The 19279-nt window shown below is 40.9% G+C and overlaps 1 protein-coding gene across 2 annotated transcripts in view; it reads left to right on the top strand.

Annotated features, from left to right (window-relative positions):
- The first annotated feature begins 2431 nt into the window (after positions 1-2431).
- CLUL1 (clusterin like 1) overlaps positions 2432-19279 on the top strand; it is a 75963-nt gene continuing 59115 nt past the window's right edge. For both annotated transcript variants that reach the window (XM_073676712.1, XM_073676711.1), the window contains exons 1-3: positions 2432-2636; positions 16904-17021; positions 17337-17485. In XM_073676712.1, the coding sequence (XP_073532813.1) occupies positions 16913-17021; positions 17337-17485 (258 nt within the window). In that variant the 5' untranslated portion in view covers positions 2432-2636; positions 16904-16912. The remainder of the gene's footprint in view (positions 2637-16903; positions 17022-17336; positions 17486-19279) is intronic.

The following is a 19279-nucleotide window of genomic DNA, read 5'->3' as shown; positions in this document are numbered from 1 at the left end:
CCCTACTATCCCTGGCGTAAGGCTATAGCTGGGGGTGGAAGGAGATGAGCACTAGTCAACCTCTGCTAGCACTCTAAAGACAAAAGGGGAAGACAACACAGGGGAATTACAACTTAGCTTTAGAAGAAACTCCAACAGGGCTCATTTAAAGATTTTTCTGTATTTTCATAACTATGAAAATTGTACATTCACACTGAAGGCATCAAAACTATAAATTAACACATGTGGAATTATTTACTTAACAAAAAAGTGTGAAACAACTGAAAATATGTCTTATATTCTAGGTTCTTCAAAGTAGCCACCTTTTGCTTTGATAACTGCTTTGCACACTCTTGGCATTCTCTTGATGAGCTTCAAGAGGTAGTCACCGCAAATGGTCTTCCAACAATCTTGAAGGAGTTCCCAGAGATGCTTAGCACTTGTTGGTCCTTTTGCCTTCACTCTGCGGTCCATCTCACCCCAAACCATCTTGATTGGGTTCAGGTCTGGTGACTGTGAAGGCCAGGTCATCTGGCGTAGCACCCCATCACCCTCCTTCTTGGTCAAATAGCCCTTGCACAGCCTGGAGGTGTGTTTGGGGTCATTGTCCTGTTAAAAATAAATGATGGTCCAACTAAACGCAAACAGGATGAAATAGCATGCCGCTGCAAGATGCTGTGGTAGCCATGCTGGTTCAGTATGCCTACAATTTTGAATAAATCCCCAACAGTGTCACCAGCAAAGCACCCCGACACCATCACACCTCCTCCTCCATGCTTCACGGTGGTAACCAGGCATGTAGAGTCAATCCGTTCACCTTTTCTGCGTCACACAAAGACACGGTGGTTGGAACCAAAGATCTCAAATTTGAACTCATCAGACAAAAGCACAGATTTCCACTGGTCTAATATCCATTCCTTGTGTTCTTTAGCCCAAACAAGTCTCTACTGCTTCTTGCCTGTCCTTAACAGTGGTTTCCAAGCAGCTATTTTACCATGAAGGCCTGCTACACAAAGTCTCCTCTTAACAGTTGTTGAAGAGATGTGTCTGCTGCTAGAACTCTGTGTGGCATTGACCTGGTCTCTAATCTGAGCTGCTGTTAACCTGCGATTTCTGAGGCTGCTGACTCGGATAAACGTATCCTCAGAAGCAGAGGTGACTCTTGGTCTTCCTTTCCTAGGGCGGTCCTCATGTGAGCCAGTTTCTTTGTAGCGCTTGATGGTTTTTGCAACTGCACTTGGGGACACTTTCAAAGTTTTCCCAATTTTTCACACTGACTGACCTTCATTTCTTAAAGTAATGATGGCCACTCGTTTTTCTTTACTTAGCTGCTTTTTTTTCCATATTACAAATTCTAACAGTCTATTCAGTAGGACTATCAGCTGTGTATCCACCTGACTTCTGCACAACACAACTGATGGTCCCAACCCCATTTATAAGGCAAGAAATCTCACTTATTAAACCTGACAGGGCACACCTGTGAAGTGAAAACCATTTCCGGTGACTACCTCTTGAAGCTCATCAAGAGAATGCCAAGAGTGTGCAAAGCAGTCATCAAAGCAAAAAGTGGCTACTTTGAAGAACCTAGAATGTAAGACATATTTTCAGTTGTTTCACACTTTTTTGTTAAGTATATAATTCCACATGTGTTAATTCATAGTTTTGATGCCTTCAGTGTAAATGTACAATTTTCATAGTCATGAAAATACAGAGAAATCTTTAAATGAGAAGGTGTGTCCAAACTTTTGGTCTGTACTGTACACCCAGACTAAAGGTAGGTAGTCGATGGGTCCTAAACACAGCCTTCTATCTAGGCAGCTGTCTGCATTGCCAAACATGGATATCTCCTGTAAACCACTGCAGGGCGACTGTCACCTCTGACACACCCGTGACACACAAGCAACATTTTTTTTTCTAACAAATTTCTGAATTTTTTTTCACCACTATGTTTGGTATCTGTGTAATCATACTGACCTGGAGAATCATAATTCCCAGTCTTTTTTACCGTAAAGTGAACATGTTAAAAAATCCAAAAAAACATTGTGGAATTGCATTTTTTTGCAACTTCAACGAACTTGGAATTTTTTCCCGCTTTCTTGTGCATCATATGATAAAATGAATGGTGTCATTCAAAAGTACAACTTGTCCTGCAAAAAAGCAAGCCCTCATACGGCTATAGGGACGGAAGGAAGAAGGGGAGGGGAAAGATGAAAACGGAAAAGAAGGAAAATTTCCGGGCATAAAGGGGTTAAAGATTTAAATGATCTCAATGGTTTCAGTAATAACAGTGCCAAAATGAAGCACAGTTTTTATCCATTGTCAGTGACTTGTATTTTTAAAAAGCTGGATCATTTATACATAACACCTTTCTGCTTTTGTGCTTTTGCATGTGTAAATTTACTGATGGATGGCAAACTGTTAAACTGCTATAAATCTGTGCTATGCTAAGCTTAGAAGAAAAAAGGCTTGCTACATAGTAATTTATGTGTGTTTTCTCTTTAAGATAAACCGAGGGATTAAAAGTCTAGGGCAGCATGGATGTCCATTTGTGATTATGTTAATTGGATTAACAACCAAGACATCACGTAAATTGTAATGTAGGACATTGGGCAGTGAAGATCAGTGAAGAGGACATCTGCTCCGCTTGAGAACAAAAGGTTTTGAATCTTGTATTTATAGTATTGATCTTTCTTTGGAATGACGGCAGCGTAGATACTATATCTGATAAACTTGTGTTGATTATCATAGTCAGTGAGAAGCTAATATTACAGAATTGTCATAAGGAAGAATATGGCTAATTGACTTTAAATGTTGTATGCTGTTATATTGTCATTTGTGTTCTAATATGTCCTATCCCTACCTATTACTTTGAGTATTTTAATACAAGTTACCATGAAGAAGAGCAAAGAGGAATCTGGTACTGATTTCTTTGCAGTGTTAGGAATTTTACTGATTATTTTTTTTATTGAGTTTTTGCTCTATGCAGTTTGTGGTGTATGCTCCTGATGTGAATATTAAATGTACCGACAGTTTGGGCCTGACTTATGCAAAAAAAGTGTTTTCTGCTATATCCCGTTATATTTTTTCACTTCAGTATTGAAATGAATAATGCATTTTTAATCTCACCTTTCTGACCAGGCCGAATTTATTATTCTGACCAGTGTCATTTTATGAGGTAATAACTTTGGAACTCTTCAACATATCCCCGTGATTCTGAGATTCTTTTGTCATGAAACATTGTACTTCATGTTAGTTTTAAATTTAAGTCGATATGATTTGCATTTATTCATGAAAATATCAAAAATTTAAAAAAAATTAGAAAATTTAGCAATTTTCAAACTTTGAATTTTTATGACCTTTAAACCAGATAGTTATATCACACAAAATTATGAATAAATAACATTTATCACATGTCTACTTTACATCAGCATCATTTTTAGAACATATTTTTTTTATAGGAAGGGTTAAAAGTTTATCGCCAATTTTTCATTTTTCCAACAAAATTTACAAAACCATTTTTTTAGGGAACACATCACATTTGAAGTGCCTTTGACAGGCTTATGTAACAAAAAAATACCCAAAAGTGACACTATTTTAAAAACGAAACCCCTCAAAGTGTTGAAAACCACATTTAGGAAGTTTGCTAACTCTTTAGGTGCTTCACAGGAATTAAAGCAATGTGGAAGGAAAAAATGAAAAATTGAGAAAATTTTTCCCACAAAAATGTCCCTTTCGCTCCAAATGTTTTCATTTTTACAAGGGTAACAGGAGAAAATGGATCATACAATTTGTTGTGCAATTTCTCTTGAGTACACCAATACTCCATATGTGCTGGAAAACTACTGTTTGGGCACATAGCAGGGCTCAGAAGGGTAGGAGCACCATTTGACTTTTGAAGCGCAAAATTAGTTGGCCATGTCGCGTTTGCAGAGCAACTGCTGCGTGTAAACAGTGGAAACACCCCACAAGTCACCCCATTTTGGAAACTAAACCCCTCAAGGAATTTATCTAGGGGTGTGGTAGGCACCTTGAACCCGCAGGTGCTTCACAGAATTTTATAAAGTTGATCTGTGAAAGTAAAAAAGCTACATTTTTCCCACAAAAATGTTTTTAATTTTTACAAAGTTAACAGAAGAAAATGAACAATACAATTTGTTGTGCAATTTCTCTTGAGTACACCGATACCCTATACGTGGTGGAAAACTACTGTTTGGGTGCAGGGCTCGGAAGGGAAGGATCACCATTTGACTTTTGGAGAGCAAAATTAGCTGGAATAGATAGCGGACAGCAAGTCGCGTTTGCACAGCCCCCAGAGCTACCAGAACAGCAGAACCCTCCCATAAGTGACCCCATTTTACAAACTACACCCTTCAATGATGCAGTGATCATATTGACACAACCAGTGTGCTCAGAAGTTTATACCACTGGGTGGTGAAAAAAATATAATTACATTTTTACCACAAAAAATTTGTTTAAGCTCCAGATTTTACATTTTCACACAGGGAAATGATGAAAACTGGCACCAACATTTCTGCTGGTTGTGGCAATACCCCATATGTAATTGTACAATACTGCTTAGCTACACAGCAAGACTCAGGATGGAAGGAGCGCTATTTGACTCTGTGCACAGATTTTCCTAGAATAGTTTGTGGACTCCATTCCATTGTGGACTCCACAATTTCTACTGATTGTGGCAATAACCCATATGTAGTTGTACAATACTGCTTAGCCACATAGCAAGACTCAGAATGGAAGTAGCGCTATTTGACTCTTGGAGTACATTTCCTAGAATAGTTTGTGGACTCCATATAAAAAGCCCCCCCAAGTGTCAGGAGAGCGGAATTCCTCACAAGTGACCCCATTTTGGAAATTATTCTCCTCTGGGAATTTATCTACAGGTGTAGTGACAATTTTGACTCAAAGGGTGTTTTCCAGAAACAAGCAGCAATGGATATTGCTGAATAAAAATTGCATTTCTGTCTTTGTAGTGCTCAGTAGGTTGTGGTGCCCAGTACATTGTGCCGAGCTTGTGCTTATTGAGACGCGTACACTGTATGTAAATTAAGTGGGCTCTTATCTGTAATATCTGTCGGTTTCTCCTTCGGCCACAAGGCGGCGCCCCACCATTGTTGCGAGTGATGCCTAGTAGCATCAATCCTATTTTATTCCTTGGACTTGTGGCTGTGGCCAGTCCGGAAGCTACAGGGTTAATCTTGTTCATTTAGTTTCTGTCTGCTGTCAGCATTGCGTGAGGCTGTTCTATATAAATCCCTGAGAGTCAGCCACCACTGCCAGTCAATGGTTCAGCTTTCCTGGTTCTGTCGCAGGGATACCGCAACAGAGAGTAGTATCTTCTATTTAAGGGGTCAGAAGATCGCAGAGTTTGGCTACATGCACGCCTGTACTGGTTGGATCTGCTTTGCTGTCCAGTTAGCTGTGCAGATTTCCCTTGTTTGTTAGTTGCAAGGGTTAAAAACTCATGCTTGTCTCCTAAATCTTTCTGTCCAGAGTTATTTCAGCTGTTCTGATTTTCTCCACTCCTCTCTGGTATAAGTACTCACCCCTTAGCTTGGATAATTGCCAGTGATAGCTTGCTATATCTTGGAATTGGTTTGGAGCTGTGAGCTGTGAAAAGAGAAGTTATTTAGGAGTCGTTTCCGGAGATTGCTGTTTGGAAGTTTGTCTGGTGTCTTCCTTTATCTTATCTCCCTCTTTTGGTTTGCCTCTCCCTTCCTTTCCCATTATATACCATCCCATAGTCTGGGTGCACTTAGAGTCATTGCTGTTTTCTTTTACCCTTCTCTGTTTCCCTTTGTGTCTGTTCTTGCTGCCCCATGCACTAGCCAGGGCCGTGCTTAGGGCAAAACAGGGATAGGAATGCAATCGTTGCACGGAGTGAAAAAACCCATCTAGGGATGCCAGGGAGCTCAAAGTAGCGCAAGGCAAGTTTCAGTGGTTGTCCCAATAATCTTTCCCTAGTGGCAGTGCTCCCCTTCCCATCCATCTTAACATTTGCTGTCTGGCTCCTTGGCGGAGTGTGGCAGGTTTAGACCTCTGTGCTGTGCTTCCTTGTTTTGTCCTGATTATTCTCGTTATTTGAGCTCAGCTTGATATTTACCTACCCTCTAGCTTTATGATTCTGTTCCTAATGTGACCTCTTGGCTTTGACCCTGCTTGGCAACCATTTCTAACTCTGGTTTGCACTTCCAGACAGCAGTCATTCCATGGTAGCAATCCACTGGATCCTGTTGTAAAACTAGATCCTTGTATGGGGATAAAAGGGTAGCAGGGTTTCTCTGGATTCTGCCAGACAGAGTGGCTTGTGCCAAGACTCTCCGAGGCAGCCTTTTTGAGCCGGTGGCCTCAGGCAGACATGACATCATTGCTACAGAAATACCAAACATGTTGATGCTAAATGTGGTTAAGGCACACGATGGGGCTCAGAAGGGAGGGAGCACTTGCATTTGGGAGTGCAGAATTCACTGGATTTCTTTTGGGGGGAGCCATAGTGCTTTTCCAGAGCCTTTGTGGTGTTACCAGTAACGTGGAAGTCCATTATATTTTCTTTAACAGATGACGGACCTCAATGGGGACTTGTTTTTTTGTGGGTTGAGTTGAAGCTTTTATTGGGAACATTTTACATAATTTTGGATCACATATATCCTGTGCTCTACGCTGAGCACTTACATCGGGGTTTCTCCAAATGACGTGATTCAAGTGAAACCCCAAGGGACACAGTCACTATAATGAGGCAGCAGCATTACTCTGGAATCCGTTTGGCTTCTGTTTAGTGTTGTCCTTCTTTTCAGAGTTGCACAAAATTGTGGCCTCCCACTTCTTTTATGCACACTGTAGGAAAACAGCTGGCAAGGTTTTGGATGGGAGGTATGTGTCACTGAAATGGCTAGCCTCAGTGATATGAGTCCCAGAAAAGAAGGTCACAGCAACGATAAGTTGCTGAGAGGGTTTTTTAATGGGCCCGGATTTTTAGGTCTGGATTTTAGGAGCATCCAGAATAGGTGGGTGGGACTGGTCGCTCACATACCTCCACTCCGGGATTTGAATGGCCTATTTAAGGCATTGCCTCGGTGATGTCTGTGTGTGGAGGTGGAAAGACCTGTTGTATACTGCTCAGTCTCTGCCACATTTATGTCGTATTTTTATGTTTTGCAACTTTTACACAATAAAAAAAAGAATTGTTTTTGCATCGTTAATATTGAGAGCTATAGCTTTTTTATTTTTCCATTGACGGAGCTGAGTGGGGGCTTGTTTTTTGCGGCACAAGATGACGTTTTCAGCTATACCATTTTTATTTACATTTGACTTTTTGATCGTGGCGATATGATGAAAAGGGATAATTTTTTGCCACATTTTTTTTTCATGGCATTCATTGTTAAGTATAGTGATAGTTTTATAGATCAAGTTGTTCTAGATACTAAATATATGTACTTTATTTGTTTATTTTTGTTTTTACATGAATAAATATATGCATTTGTAGGTATAATATTTTTTCATTTTTTGGATCTTTATTTATTGATATTTTTTAAATATTTTTTCAATTTTTTTAAACTCTTTTTTTACTTTTTACCTAGTCCCTCAGTGGGACATAAACTTTCTCAGCCCTGATCACTGGTCTAATACTCAGCATTGCTTTAGCACTGACAAGAGGTGTGTCAGGTCTTGCTCTTGGCAGGATCTCACAGACTACCATACCTGGGTGATCCTGTAGCCATTATTCGGCCCTGGGTCTCCATGAGGCCATTGGCACAACAGGACTGCAATCGCGTTGTGCCAATTGGAGCAGAGAGGGAGTCCTCAGGCAAGTAGGTAGATGACGCTGTCGCTATTGACAGCGGCATCAGAGGGGTTAAACGCCCGCAATCGGTGTTAGCACTGATCGTGGGTGTTACTGCAGGGAGTCAGTTATGACACATAGGCGACACCTGCTAATGATTTTTCCAGCTCTACTAGTGAGCCAGCACGATCTTCTCGCCGCACTTCCCGCGGTGCTGTACATTTACGACGGATGTCGTGAAGGGTTTAGGGTCATCTGAACTCTATTTTATTAGGCATGCTTTCCACTTATTGAAGGGAAAACGGAAGCCAGAAAGACCTTCAAACAAGCAGCAACTGGAGACTGCGGCAATAAAGATTTTGTAAAGGATCTGTAGGGAGAAAAATCAGTTTTTGGTAATCTTAGTAAGTTCTGGATTTGAGGCACTCATTGACGCTAAAGTGTTTCCAAAAATAATGCATATATATATTATTATGTCAATCCAATTACTTTTGAACAATGGAAAAAATGGAGAGACTATGTTAAAATTGGCAAGGGGTTGTACAGATTTAAAAAAAAACAAAATGATGCATCGGACTATAAAATATAATATAGTATTTTCACCTTACTTATCCCTCTTCCAATGCTGCTCAGGTCCTCCTTCTTCGTAATTCCAAAGCTGATCACTAGCTGCAACGGCTACTCAGTGGTTAGCACTGTTATTTTGCAGCGCTGGGGTCCTGGGTTCAGCTGGGGTCCTGGGTTCAAATCCCACCAAAGACAACATCTGCAAGGAATTTGTATGTTCTCCCTGTGTTTGCATGGGAATGTAGATTGTGAGCCCCAATGGGGACAGTGCTGATAATGTCTGTAAATTGTCTGAATTGTAAAGCGCTGTGGAATATGTTGGCGCTATATAAATAAAAAGATTATTATTATTATTGTTCCCAGCAATTGACTGCAGCAGTCCCATGTCTGTCTGGCCAGAACAAAATGTACGAAGCCGGACTCTGCATATTAGATAATCATGTGACAATGACAACTGTCACAAGGGATGCGATATATGAGGCAGCATGTGAATGGTCAGTTTTTTAAATCGATGTACTGAAATCAGAAAAAAAGGGAAAGCTTAAAATGGAATTGTTCTTTGAACAAACTTTGCATAAATCAATAGTACAAGTGATAATAAAAAATTTAAAATGCAGCTCAAGTCCGTCTTGCTCGGAGTAGATGGACAGCAGGTGTCATGTGACACAGCCAATTATACTCTATGGAGAGGGGAGTGGAGGAGTGAGGAGTAAGGGGTCATGACTCTGTTCTCGGATATCCCCGGGCAGGGGTTCCTTCCCTGTCCCTAGCGCTAGGGGCGCACTAGTTATCACTGCTCCCCAGATTACTTCTAATGGTGAAGACGCCGGGGCCATGTACCTTGCTGAGCTTCTGAATCCACCCTTATTTTGTTCCCTCTCCCACCCAAGGAAGTGGGGAGTAGTAGTGTATGTAAATACACAAACCAGACTAACAAAGGAATACATACAGGGATAAAGGAAAATGCTAATCATACAAATATGCACTCACAAACAACAGAGCAGACCCCCAGGGAATGAAGGAAGGAAAAAAACAAATAGGAGAGGATTTGCACACAACTGAATAACCAAACAACAGTCTTTAGATAAACACTGCAAACACCTCCTCTAACAAACCAACTCCTCCACCTCCAGAGCCAGGCACCTTGAATCTAACACTGGCATTCCTGATAGCACTGAACAGCTGAGGCCATCAATGCTTGAAAGCTCTAGAGGCTCTTAACTAAACAGTTTTATCACTGCACTGCTAGAAGAAACCTGCACCGTTTAATATGATGGTGAGGTGCTTCTAATCAGTGCAGGATGTGGGAAATCAGACAGTGCGGTCTTCTGGCACCTCTCTGTCGCGGTAAACCCATGACATAAAGATCAGGGAAGGGAATAGACACAGGCAGACAGAAAAACACTGTGCAGAACTCAGTAACAAGTGCTTTAGCTTGCATCAGAGGTTGATTCCAATAAAGACAGCTCAGCTCTGCTGTATAATGTTCTCGATGTTGCTGCAGCTTGTTTCTGTGAGCTAAAAAGTGAATGAAGAGCAGGAACCTTTTGGTCTGTGCTGTGAGGTGTAAAGGAGAAATTGCTGCAGCTCGTCTTCTCCACCCAGCGCCAAATGGATTGCAAGTTACAAATAGAGCATGCCGAGGAGAAAAGTGGTGAGCATTCAGGAATCCGGATATAAGTCATTATTGGCCAGAAATAGTGCTATTCCTCATGTACACACACAGGAGACCTCATTCTGAATAATTACTTGAAAGCACAATTACCCTTTAAGTATCTAAGGAACTTTATCAAGGTCTCAGTTGTGATTCGCAACAGAGTCATTTTCTCCCAGGTCTCATTTATGTGCATAGGGAGTGACCTGTGCAAACTGCTAAAAAACTTAATCTGCTGTAGTCTGCATAGGTGTCAAAACACACCAGCTCCGATTAATCAAGACTGGCATTTTTCATTCCAATCTTAATGAGAAGGCAAAGAGGAGTGTGAGGCACCTGATTCATTAAAAGGCACACTCAAAGTGGTGTATGTCTCTGACGCGCCCCTGGGCCTGTGTCGCGCTGCGTTGCGCACGCGGGAGCTTACCAGGAGCCGGATCTGTTGAGGGTTGTAGTCTCGTGGCGGTGACCCGGTCCGTGCCCAGGGAGTCAGACTAAGTGGCGCTGTATTAGCGGTAGATGTTGTACGACTACGCCACCCGTTGAATGCAGCGAAGGAGCTGCCGCTGCAGGGCAGACCGCTGAGGCCGGTGGTAGGATTGTGCAGCGTGATAGTATCACCCCCAACGGGAGGGGTATGGCCTCAGGGCAGCCGACGTGGATGATGGGGGTAGCAGGAATCACTCAGAGACGATGCGGTGTAATTCAGGGTCTTTACTGGTGATAAAGATAGACCCTCCCGGAGTACTGGCTAGCGATCGGGGCCTGGTCAGTCCTTGAGCAGATGGGATCTCCCCTGGCCAGGCGGAGTTGTAGGCCTCCCAAACTGACTGTACTCTTCTGGCTACCTTGCTAGAGGCGGGTATAAGTAGCCCACGTCCCTGAGTGTACCGTGTGGTGCTCACCCGTATGGCCGGTGACTCGGGGCCTTCTAGTGGCGTCCACTCCACGACGGCGGTGCTGGTCCCACGCGTGTGACCGTGCCTTCGGGTTTCTTGGCCAGAGGACCTGAAATCCCCTGCCGGGCGGTTTCTGCTGCTGGGTAAAGATTAGTCCCCACAGCCTCGGACTCCGGGTCCGGTGATAGCTTCTCAGTCAGGGCGAGCTCTGCAGCTGCCAGCCCCTGACTCCTTATAGCACTGCTCCCACAGAGCTCCTGATGTTCTTTTCCTAGATCTGCTTCTCTTCTCTGTCTCTACTTCTTCTCTACTCACTAACCCTGCCTCAGCCCTAGGTTTATATAGGGGAAGTTCTTCCCCTCCCAGGACTGGGCAGGAGGTGTGGCATGCACAGGATCCCTGACCAAGAGACCTCCCACCTGCTCTCAGACATAACATTGCTGTTACTGTGGAAACCAGACCCCTGGGGTGCCACATCTCCATGTGTGCCTCGCCTCAAATCTTACTCCAGTCATGGAGTAACGAATGCCGCCACTGGCCATGAATTTGAATTTGATGATTGGGGATCCCCACACACCGGTCCTGCCCAAGCTCAGCCCACTTAGTTAGAGCTGGGCGATAATGGGAATGAAAATGCCAAAAGTCACCCATAAATCAGCATACAATGGGCATATGATCACCAGAACTGGACCATGCAGCAGGTTGCCTGGTCTGATTAATTAAGGAATATGACACAGTTTTAAGGAACACAGTACAAACATCACTCTTAAATGGGTTTTCTAGGTACATCATATTGATGAACTATCTATGGGATAGATCATCATTATCAGATTGGTGGAAGTTTCCAAAAATCAGCTGTTATTTGCAGCTGGCAGCCACTGAACATAAACACATGGAATGGATCTGCAACCACAGCGCCATTCAGTGTGCCACTGCCAAGTACTGCACAACAGCACCTAATATTCATATAAAAAAGCTGTTGTGTAATAACCAGCAGCGGCTGTTACACATTGAATTGAGCTGCACTTTGCAGCTCCATCCCATGTGCTTAAATATGGCAGCCGAACAAATAGCAGCTGATTAGCGTGACTGATCTTATGGATAGGTCATTAATATTTTGTGCCCAGACAACCCTTATAATACGTACGGTCAGTGATCCACTTAGAGATCTCTAATGATATGCACCTTGGTATGTAAATTTAGGTTTTTGACCCATGGTGATGTTTGTTCATTTGGTTAAAAAAAGGAACTTGCTAAGTAAGAAAATCCTGGTGCTACAGCAGCATCAGAACAAATTTAATTCTCTCTCATCAACCCCTTTTTCCCGATCTGAAATGTAAGAAATTTAAAAAATATAGATATTTTGTATATATGAGCACAGGACATAAAAGGGATAAAAATCTGCAGAATTGTTGTTGGTGGGCACTATATCTCCACCAAAAATTAAATAAAAAGCTACTGAAACAATGTATATATCCCAAAATGGTACCAATAAAAACAATAGCTCGTCACACAGTGATTGACAGTCTTTCCTGCATGTCAACAGTAGGCTACAGCCCTTACAGTAGCTATGATGCAAGGTAGATGTGCTTTTATTGAGAGATCATGGTAAGTGTCCACAATATCAGTGATGGTCAACGTTTTGATGCTTCCTTGGCCCTTTCTCAGGGCCTATGTCAAGTGGCATGAGCGTGTACAGCTGACTCCATCATGCAATGCCATCAGGAAGGCATCTTATTGGCTCCAAATTTAATGTGTAGGAGGACAACAACATCAAACATACAGCAATAGTCATTAGGGACTATCTTCCAAGCAAAGAAGAACAATGAACTCTGGAAACGATGATATAGTCCCCACAGAACCCTGATCTCAACATAATTTTGTCTGAGATTATATGACGAGAAAGAAGGATTTACATAAGTCTACATCGACAGAAGATCTGTGCTTGGTTCTCCAAGATGTTTGGAACAACCTTTTTAAAAATCTGTGTTCAAGTGTACCAAGCAGAATTGATGCTTTAATGCTATTTTGAAGGAAAATTGTGATAATATATACAGTATATATACTGTACAGTATATACACAGTGCAGGTATGGAAAAATGATGCGAAGTAAGAATGCTTTCAAAAATAGAAGTGTCCATATTTTATTTTTTATCATTAACAGAATTCAAAGTGAATGAACAAAGACGAAATCTAGATGAAATCAATATTTAGGGATGATCACTCTTTGGCTATAAAACAACATTAAAACATCAATTCCTCTAGGTACTTGGCAGATTGGTTCTTCCAAACATCTTGGAGAACAAACCACAGATCTTATGTGGATGTAGGCTTTCACAAATCCTTCTGTCTTTTTCTGTAATCCCAGACAGACTCGATGATGTTGAGATCAGGGCTCTGTGGGCGACATATCATCACTTCCAGGATGTTCGATTTTACTCTGAAGATAGCTCTTAATGACATTGGCTGTATGATTAGGTTGGTTGTCCTGCGTCAGAAAAAAATTGGAGCTAATCAAATGCATCCCTGATGGTACTGCATGATAGATAAGTATCTGTATTTTACGGTATCATAATTAATTGATTATTTATAGTAAATGTGTTTTATTGTTTTTGTCAACATTAACTTGATACTAATGCAAAAATAAGCAATTCATGGCAATAGCCAGCAATTTAAATATGCCTTTTGTAGGGTGTATTCAGGTTTAGTGCCAATAGTGAGCTATGTACAGTATATTGCCCTGTAGAATGAGGTGCCAGTGGAGGACTTTTTGCAGTCACTCGGCAGTTGCAAAAATTCCCCAGCACATGAAGGTCATTTTGATCCCTCAAAATCTTTATTGAACACAATCCATTCAAGCTCATAACAATAAGAACATAAATTAAGAAAAGTATAGCAGCTGGATTAGTACCAATGTTTTGGTGTCTTTATACCTTTGGTAATAATAGAGTGGGTACGGAAAGTATTCAGACCCCTTTAAATTTTTCACTCTTTGTTTCATTGCAGCCATTTGGTAAATTCTAAAAAGTTAAATTTTTTTCTTATTAATGTACACTCTGCACCCCATCTTGACTGAAAAAAACAGAAATGTAGAAATGTTTGCAAATTTATTAAAAAAGAAAAACTGAAATATCACATGGTCATAAGTATTCAAACCGTTTGCTCAGACACTCATATTTAAGTCTCATGCTGTCCATTTCCTTGTGATCCTCCTTGAGATGGTTCTACTCCTTCATTGGAGTCCAGCTGTGTTTAATTAAACTGATAGGACTTGATTTGGAAAGGCACATACCTGTCTATATAAGACCTCACAGCTCACAGTGCATGTCAGACCAAATGAGAATCATGAGCTCAAATGAACTGCCCAAGGAGCTCAGAGACAGAATTGTGGCAAGGCACAGATCTGGCCAAGGTTACAAAAGAATTTCTGCAGTACTCAAAGTTCCTAAGAGCACAGTGGCCTCTATAATCCTTAAATCGAAGAAGTTTGGGACCACCAGAAGTCTTCCTAGACCTGGCCGTCCAGCCAAACTGAGCAATCGTGGGAGAAGAGCCTTGTGAGAGACGTAAAGAAGAACCCCAAGATCACTGTGGCTGAGCTCCAGAGATGCAGTAGGGAGATGGGAGAAAGTTCCACAAAGTCAACTATCACTGCAGCCCTCAACCAGTCGGGCCTTTATGGCAGAGTGGCCTGACGGAAGCTTCTCCTCAGTGCAAGACATATGAAAGCCCGCATAGAGTTTGCTCAAAAACACATAAAGGACTCCCAGACTATGAGAAATAAGATTCTCTGGTCTGATGAGATGAAGATAGATCTTTTTGGTGATAATTCTAACTGGTATGTGTGGAGAAAACCAGGCACTGCTCATCACCTGCCCAATACAATCCCAACAGTGAAACATGGTGGTGGCAGAATCATGCTATGGGTGTGTTCTTCAGCTGCAGGGACAGGACAACTGGTTGTAATTGAAGGAAACATGAATGCGGACAAGTACAAAGATATCCTGGATGAAAACCTCTTCCAGAGTGCTCTGGACCTCAGACTTGGCTGAAGGTTCACCTTCCAACAAGACAATGACCCTAAGCACACAGCTAAAATAACAAAGGAGTGGCTTCAGAACAAATCTGTGATCATTCTTGACTGGCCTAGCCAGAGCTCTGACCTAAACCCAATTGGGCATCTCTGGAGAGACCTGAAAATGGCTGTCCACCAACGTTCATCATCCAACCTGACGGAACTGGAGAGGATCTGCAAAGAAGAATGGCAGAGGATCTCCAAATCCAGGTGTGAAAAACTTGTTTCATTCCCAAGAAGACTCATGGCTGTACTAGCTCAAAAGGGTGCTTCTACTCAATACTGAGCAATGGGTCTGAATACTTATGACCATGTGATATTTCAGTTTTTCCTTTTTAATAAATTTGCAAAAATTTCTACATTTCTGTTTTTTTCCAGTCAAGATGGGGTGCAGAGTGTACATTAATGAGAAAAAAATGAAATTTTTAGAATTTACCAAATGGCTGCAATGAAACAAAGAGTGAACAATTTTAAGGGGTTTGAATACTTTCCGTACCCACTGTATATCTGTGATGCCTGTGTTTAGTGCCTGGAGAACCTGGAATGTTACATATTATGTCCTAGAATAATTCATGTTCAATTAAATCCCTGAAAAATGGGTTTCAGCCGTGGCCCTAACAGAACTATGGATGTTATTGTCTAATATGCTATAGAAAATGGCTAAATAACACCCTGGATTCCTAAAAATAATTGCTCTAAAGCATTGAAACTGCATTGCTGCCATAGAAAAATAGGAATGCTCTACATAATATGTATATATATGAAATATTGGAAAATTTATCTGTAATATTAATATGAAAAATTATAGAAACTTAGCGCATAGATTGGCCAATATATGTGTGCCCAACAGCCAGCGTCAAAGGCGTCCTTCATTGTTGGGTCTCTGTCCGGCTTTGTCACCTCTCCTGGAATAGAAGCCTACAATTTACGGGGTCAGGAGTGAACCAGCTAACTACTTAAGATAACCTGAGGCTGATGGGAGTGGGAGTGCACATGCCAATAAAGGATTAGATACAACCAAGTTGCACCCTGGAATGCTAAAAATGATTGCTCTAAAGCGTTGAAACTGCATTGGGGCTATAGAAAAATAGGAAACCGCTACATAATGTATATATGAAATATTTTAAAATTAATCTGTAATATGCTATTCTGTTTGGCAAAAAAATGGACATTGCCAGAAAAAGGTCAAACTGTATCCAAATCAGTTCTTTTGATTGGTGGCACACTCGCTACCAAGATTTCACTTCTAGTTTTACTTTCCAGTATTACTTTCCATCTGTCATTGCCAGTTACAGATTTTCAAATTGACCTTACTGGGTCAGGTAATAAAATCATGAATAATACTGATTTTATTAACTCACCCGGTGTGTTATCACTACCTTTTCTGTCTGATCCCTGGATTACTACATGTTATTGATCCTGGACTAATTTGACCCTCATTTTGTCTGCTGTATTTGTTTCTGATTCTGCTCTCCTGGTTCCGACCCTGGCTAGTCTCCTTTACCACTGATTTTTCACTTGTTCCAATGGCTTTGGCCAAATTTCACAACCATTCTTCTGCCAACTCGCTTCACTGGCCAGCAGCTCCTGTGTGGATCCAACCCAATGGATTACATTAAAGAGATGAAAGTGTGAAGATCTAAATGTTCCTTAGGACCTGGAAGCAGTGCAGCTTGCGCCAAGACTATGGAGTTACCAGAACACCACAAACAATCCCTCTATAATAGAATGTTTATAAGCTATTACATGAAGAGAAAGGCATTATATATTTGACTGCTTTGCTGCATAATATTATTTCAAAAAATTAAATGTGCTGTTAATAGCTGCCAGTATGCAATTCATAATTTACAGTACATGAAAAAAATAGAAGATGGAGGATGCTTGGAATGTAGTCTAAATGGAATAAAAAGTATAATAATTCTATTTGTTTCTAGAGGGGAAATATGAAATATCTATTTGCATTGATGATATATCTACTGTGTTTAAAACACCAGCAAAGTGCACCAACCTTAACAGATTTGGAAGACAAGTCTCTCAGCAAGAAAATTAAAGGTAATAGCATTGTTATAACTCTACAGCTATCATTGTGAATGTTCAAATTTGTCTTGATAGTTGACCAGCAAGTTGCATCAGATATAACAATCATTCTAGTCTCCACATAATTTCCCCAGTGCTCCTGTTGTCCTCCAATACAGAGTACACTGAGCAGGCAGTACACCAGTAAACTTGAACATTTCCATTAAATTACAGATCAGATCTTATAAGATGTAGGAAATTATAACAGAAATCATACTGAAAAACCGTATAACACGAAGGAGCTTTATTTTCTGTAACCACAATTTATTTTTTTTTTCTTTTTACATGCAGCACTTTCCAAAGTTGGTGAGGAGTATGTGGTACAAGAGATAAGGAAAGCTTTAGTGGGTGTAAAACAAATGAAGAAGATTATGGAAAGAAATGAGGAGAAACATGAAAATATTCTGAAATCTCTCAAGAAAACTAAAGATGAAAACCAGGTAAAAACATGACATGTTTCCTACATTTATCATATATTTGAAAACATATTATTTAGTGTACAGTGCATTTTCTACCTTTTGCCACATTTCTGGCTTCAAACATAAAGATATAAAATTCTAATTTTTTGGGGTAGAATCAACAACAAGTGGGACACAATCGTGAAGTGGAACGAAATTTATTGGATATTTTAAACTTCTAAAAAAAAAAAAAATGAAAAGTGGGGCGTGCAATATTATTCGGCCCCCTTGAGTTAATACTTTGTAGCGCCACCTTTTGCTGCGATTACAGCTGCAAGTCGCTTGGGGTATGTCTCTATCAGTTTTGCACATCGAGAGGCTGAAATTCTTGCCCATTCTTCCTTGCAAAACAGCTCGAACTCATTGAGGTTGGATGGAGGGCGTTTGTGAACAGCAGTTTTCAACTTTTTCCACAGATTCTCGATTGGATTCAGGTCTGGACTTTGACTTGGCCATTCTAACACCTGGATACGTTTATTTTTGAACCATTCCATTGTAGATTTTGCTTTATGTTTGGGATCATTGTCTTGTTGGAAGATAAATCTCCGTCCAAGTCTCAGGTCTTTTGCAGACTCCAACAGGTTTTCTTCCAGAATGGTCATGTATTTGGCTCCGTCTATCTTCCCATCAATTTTAATCATCTTCCCTGTCCCTGCTGAAGAAAAGCAGACCCAAACCATGATGCTGCCACCACCATGTTAGACAGTGGGGATGGTGTTTTGAGGGTGATGAGCTGTGTTGCTTTTACGCCAAACATATAGTTTTGCATTGTGGCCAAAAAGTTCGATTTTGGTTTCATCTGACCAGAACACCTTATTCCACATGTTTGGTGTGTCTCCCAGGTGGCTTGTGGCAAACTTCAAACGAGACTTTTTATGGATATCTTTGAGAAATGGCTTTCTTCTTGCCACTCTTCCATAAAGGCAAGATTTGCACAGTATACGACTGATTGTTGTCCTATGGACAGACTCTCCCACCTCAGCTGTAGATCTCTGCAGTTCATCCAGAGTGATCATGGGCCTTTTGGCTGCAACTCTGATCAGTCTTTTCCTTGTTCGAGATGAAAGTTTAGAGGGACGGCCTGGTCTTGGAAGATTTGCAGTGGTCTGATACTCCTTCCATTTCAATATGATCGCTTGCACAGTGCTCCTTGAGATTTTTAAAACTTGGGAAATCTTTTTGTATCCAAATCCAGCTTTAAACTTCACCACAACAGTATCTTGGACCTGCCTGGTGTGTTCCTTGGTCTTCATGATGCTCTCTGCACTTGAAACAGAACCCTGAGACGATCACAGAGCAGGTGCATTTATACGGAGACTTGATTACACACAGTTGGATTCTATTTATCATTACCAGTCATTTAGGACAACACTGGATCACTCAGAGATCCTCACTGAACTTCTGGAGTAAGTTTGCTGCACTGAAAGTAAAGGGGCCGAATAATATTGCACCCCCACTTTTCATATATATATATTTTTTTAAAGTTTAAAATATCCAATAAATTTCATTCCACTTCATGATTGAGTCCCACTTTTTGTTGATTCTTACCAAAAAAATTAGAATTTTATATCTTTATGTTTGAAGACAGAAATGTGGCAAAAGGTAGAAAAGTTCAAGGGGGCCAAATACTTTCACAATGCACTGTATATATTGTGAGGAAGCAAAATGGGCAATTCTTGAAGTTAGTTAAGATGCCTGCTAATATACTTTGTTTGGGATGTGCATATGGCATCACAAGAGCACCCCATAAGATGAACTTAATCAGCAACGTAAAAA

This window comes from Phyllobates terribilis, unplaced genomic scaffold (assembly GCF_046119375.1).
Source record: "Phyllobates terribilis strain yellow unplaced genomic scaffold, ASM4611937v1 Scaffold_4__5_contigs__length_816908805, whole genome shotgun sequence".
Taxonomy (NCBI): domain Eukaryota; kingdom Metazoa; phylum Chordata; class Amphibia; order Anura; family Dendrobatidae; genus Phyllobates; species Phyllobates terribilis.
This window is presented reverse-complemented; position numbering and strand designations above follow the sequence as displayed.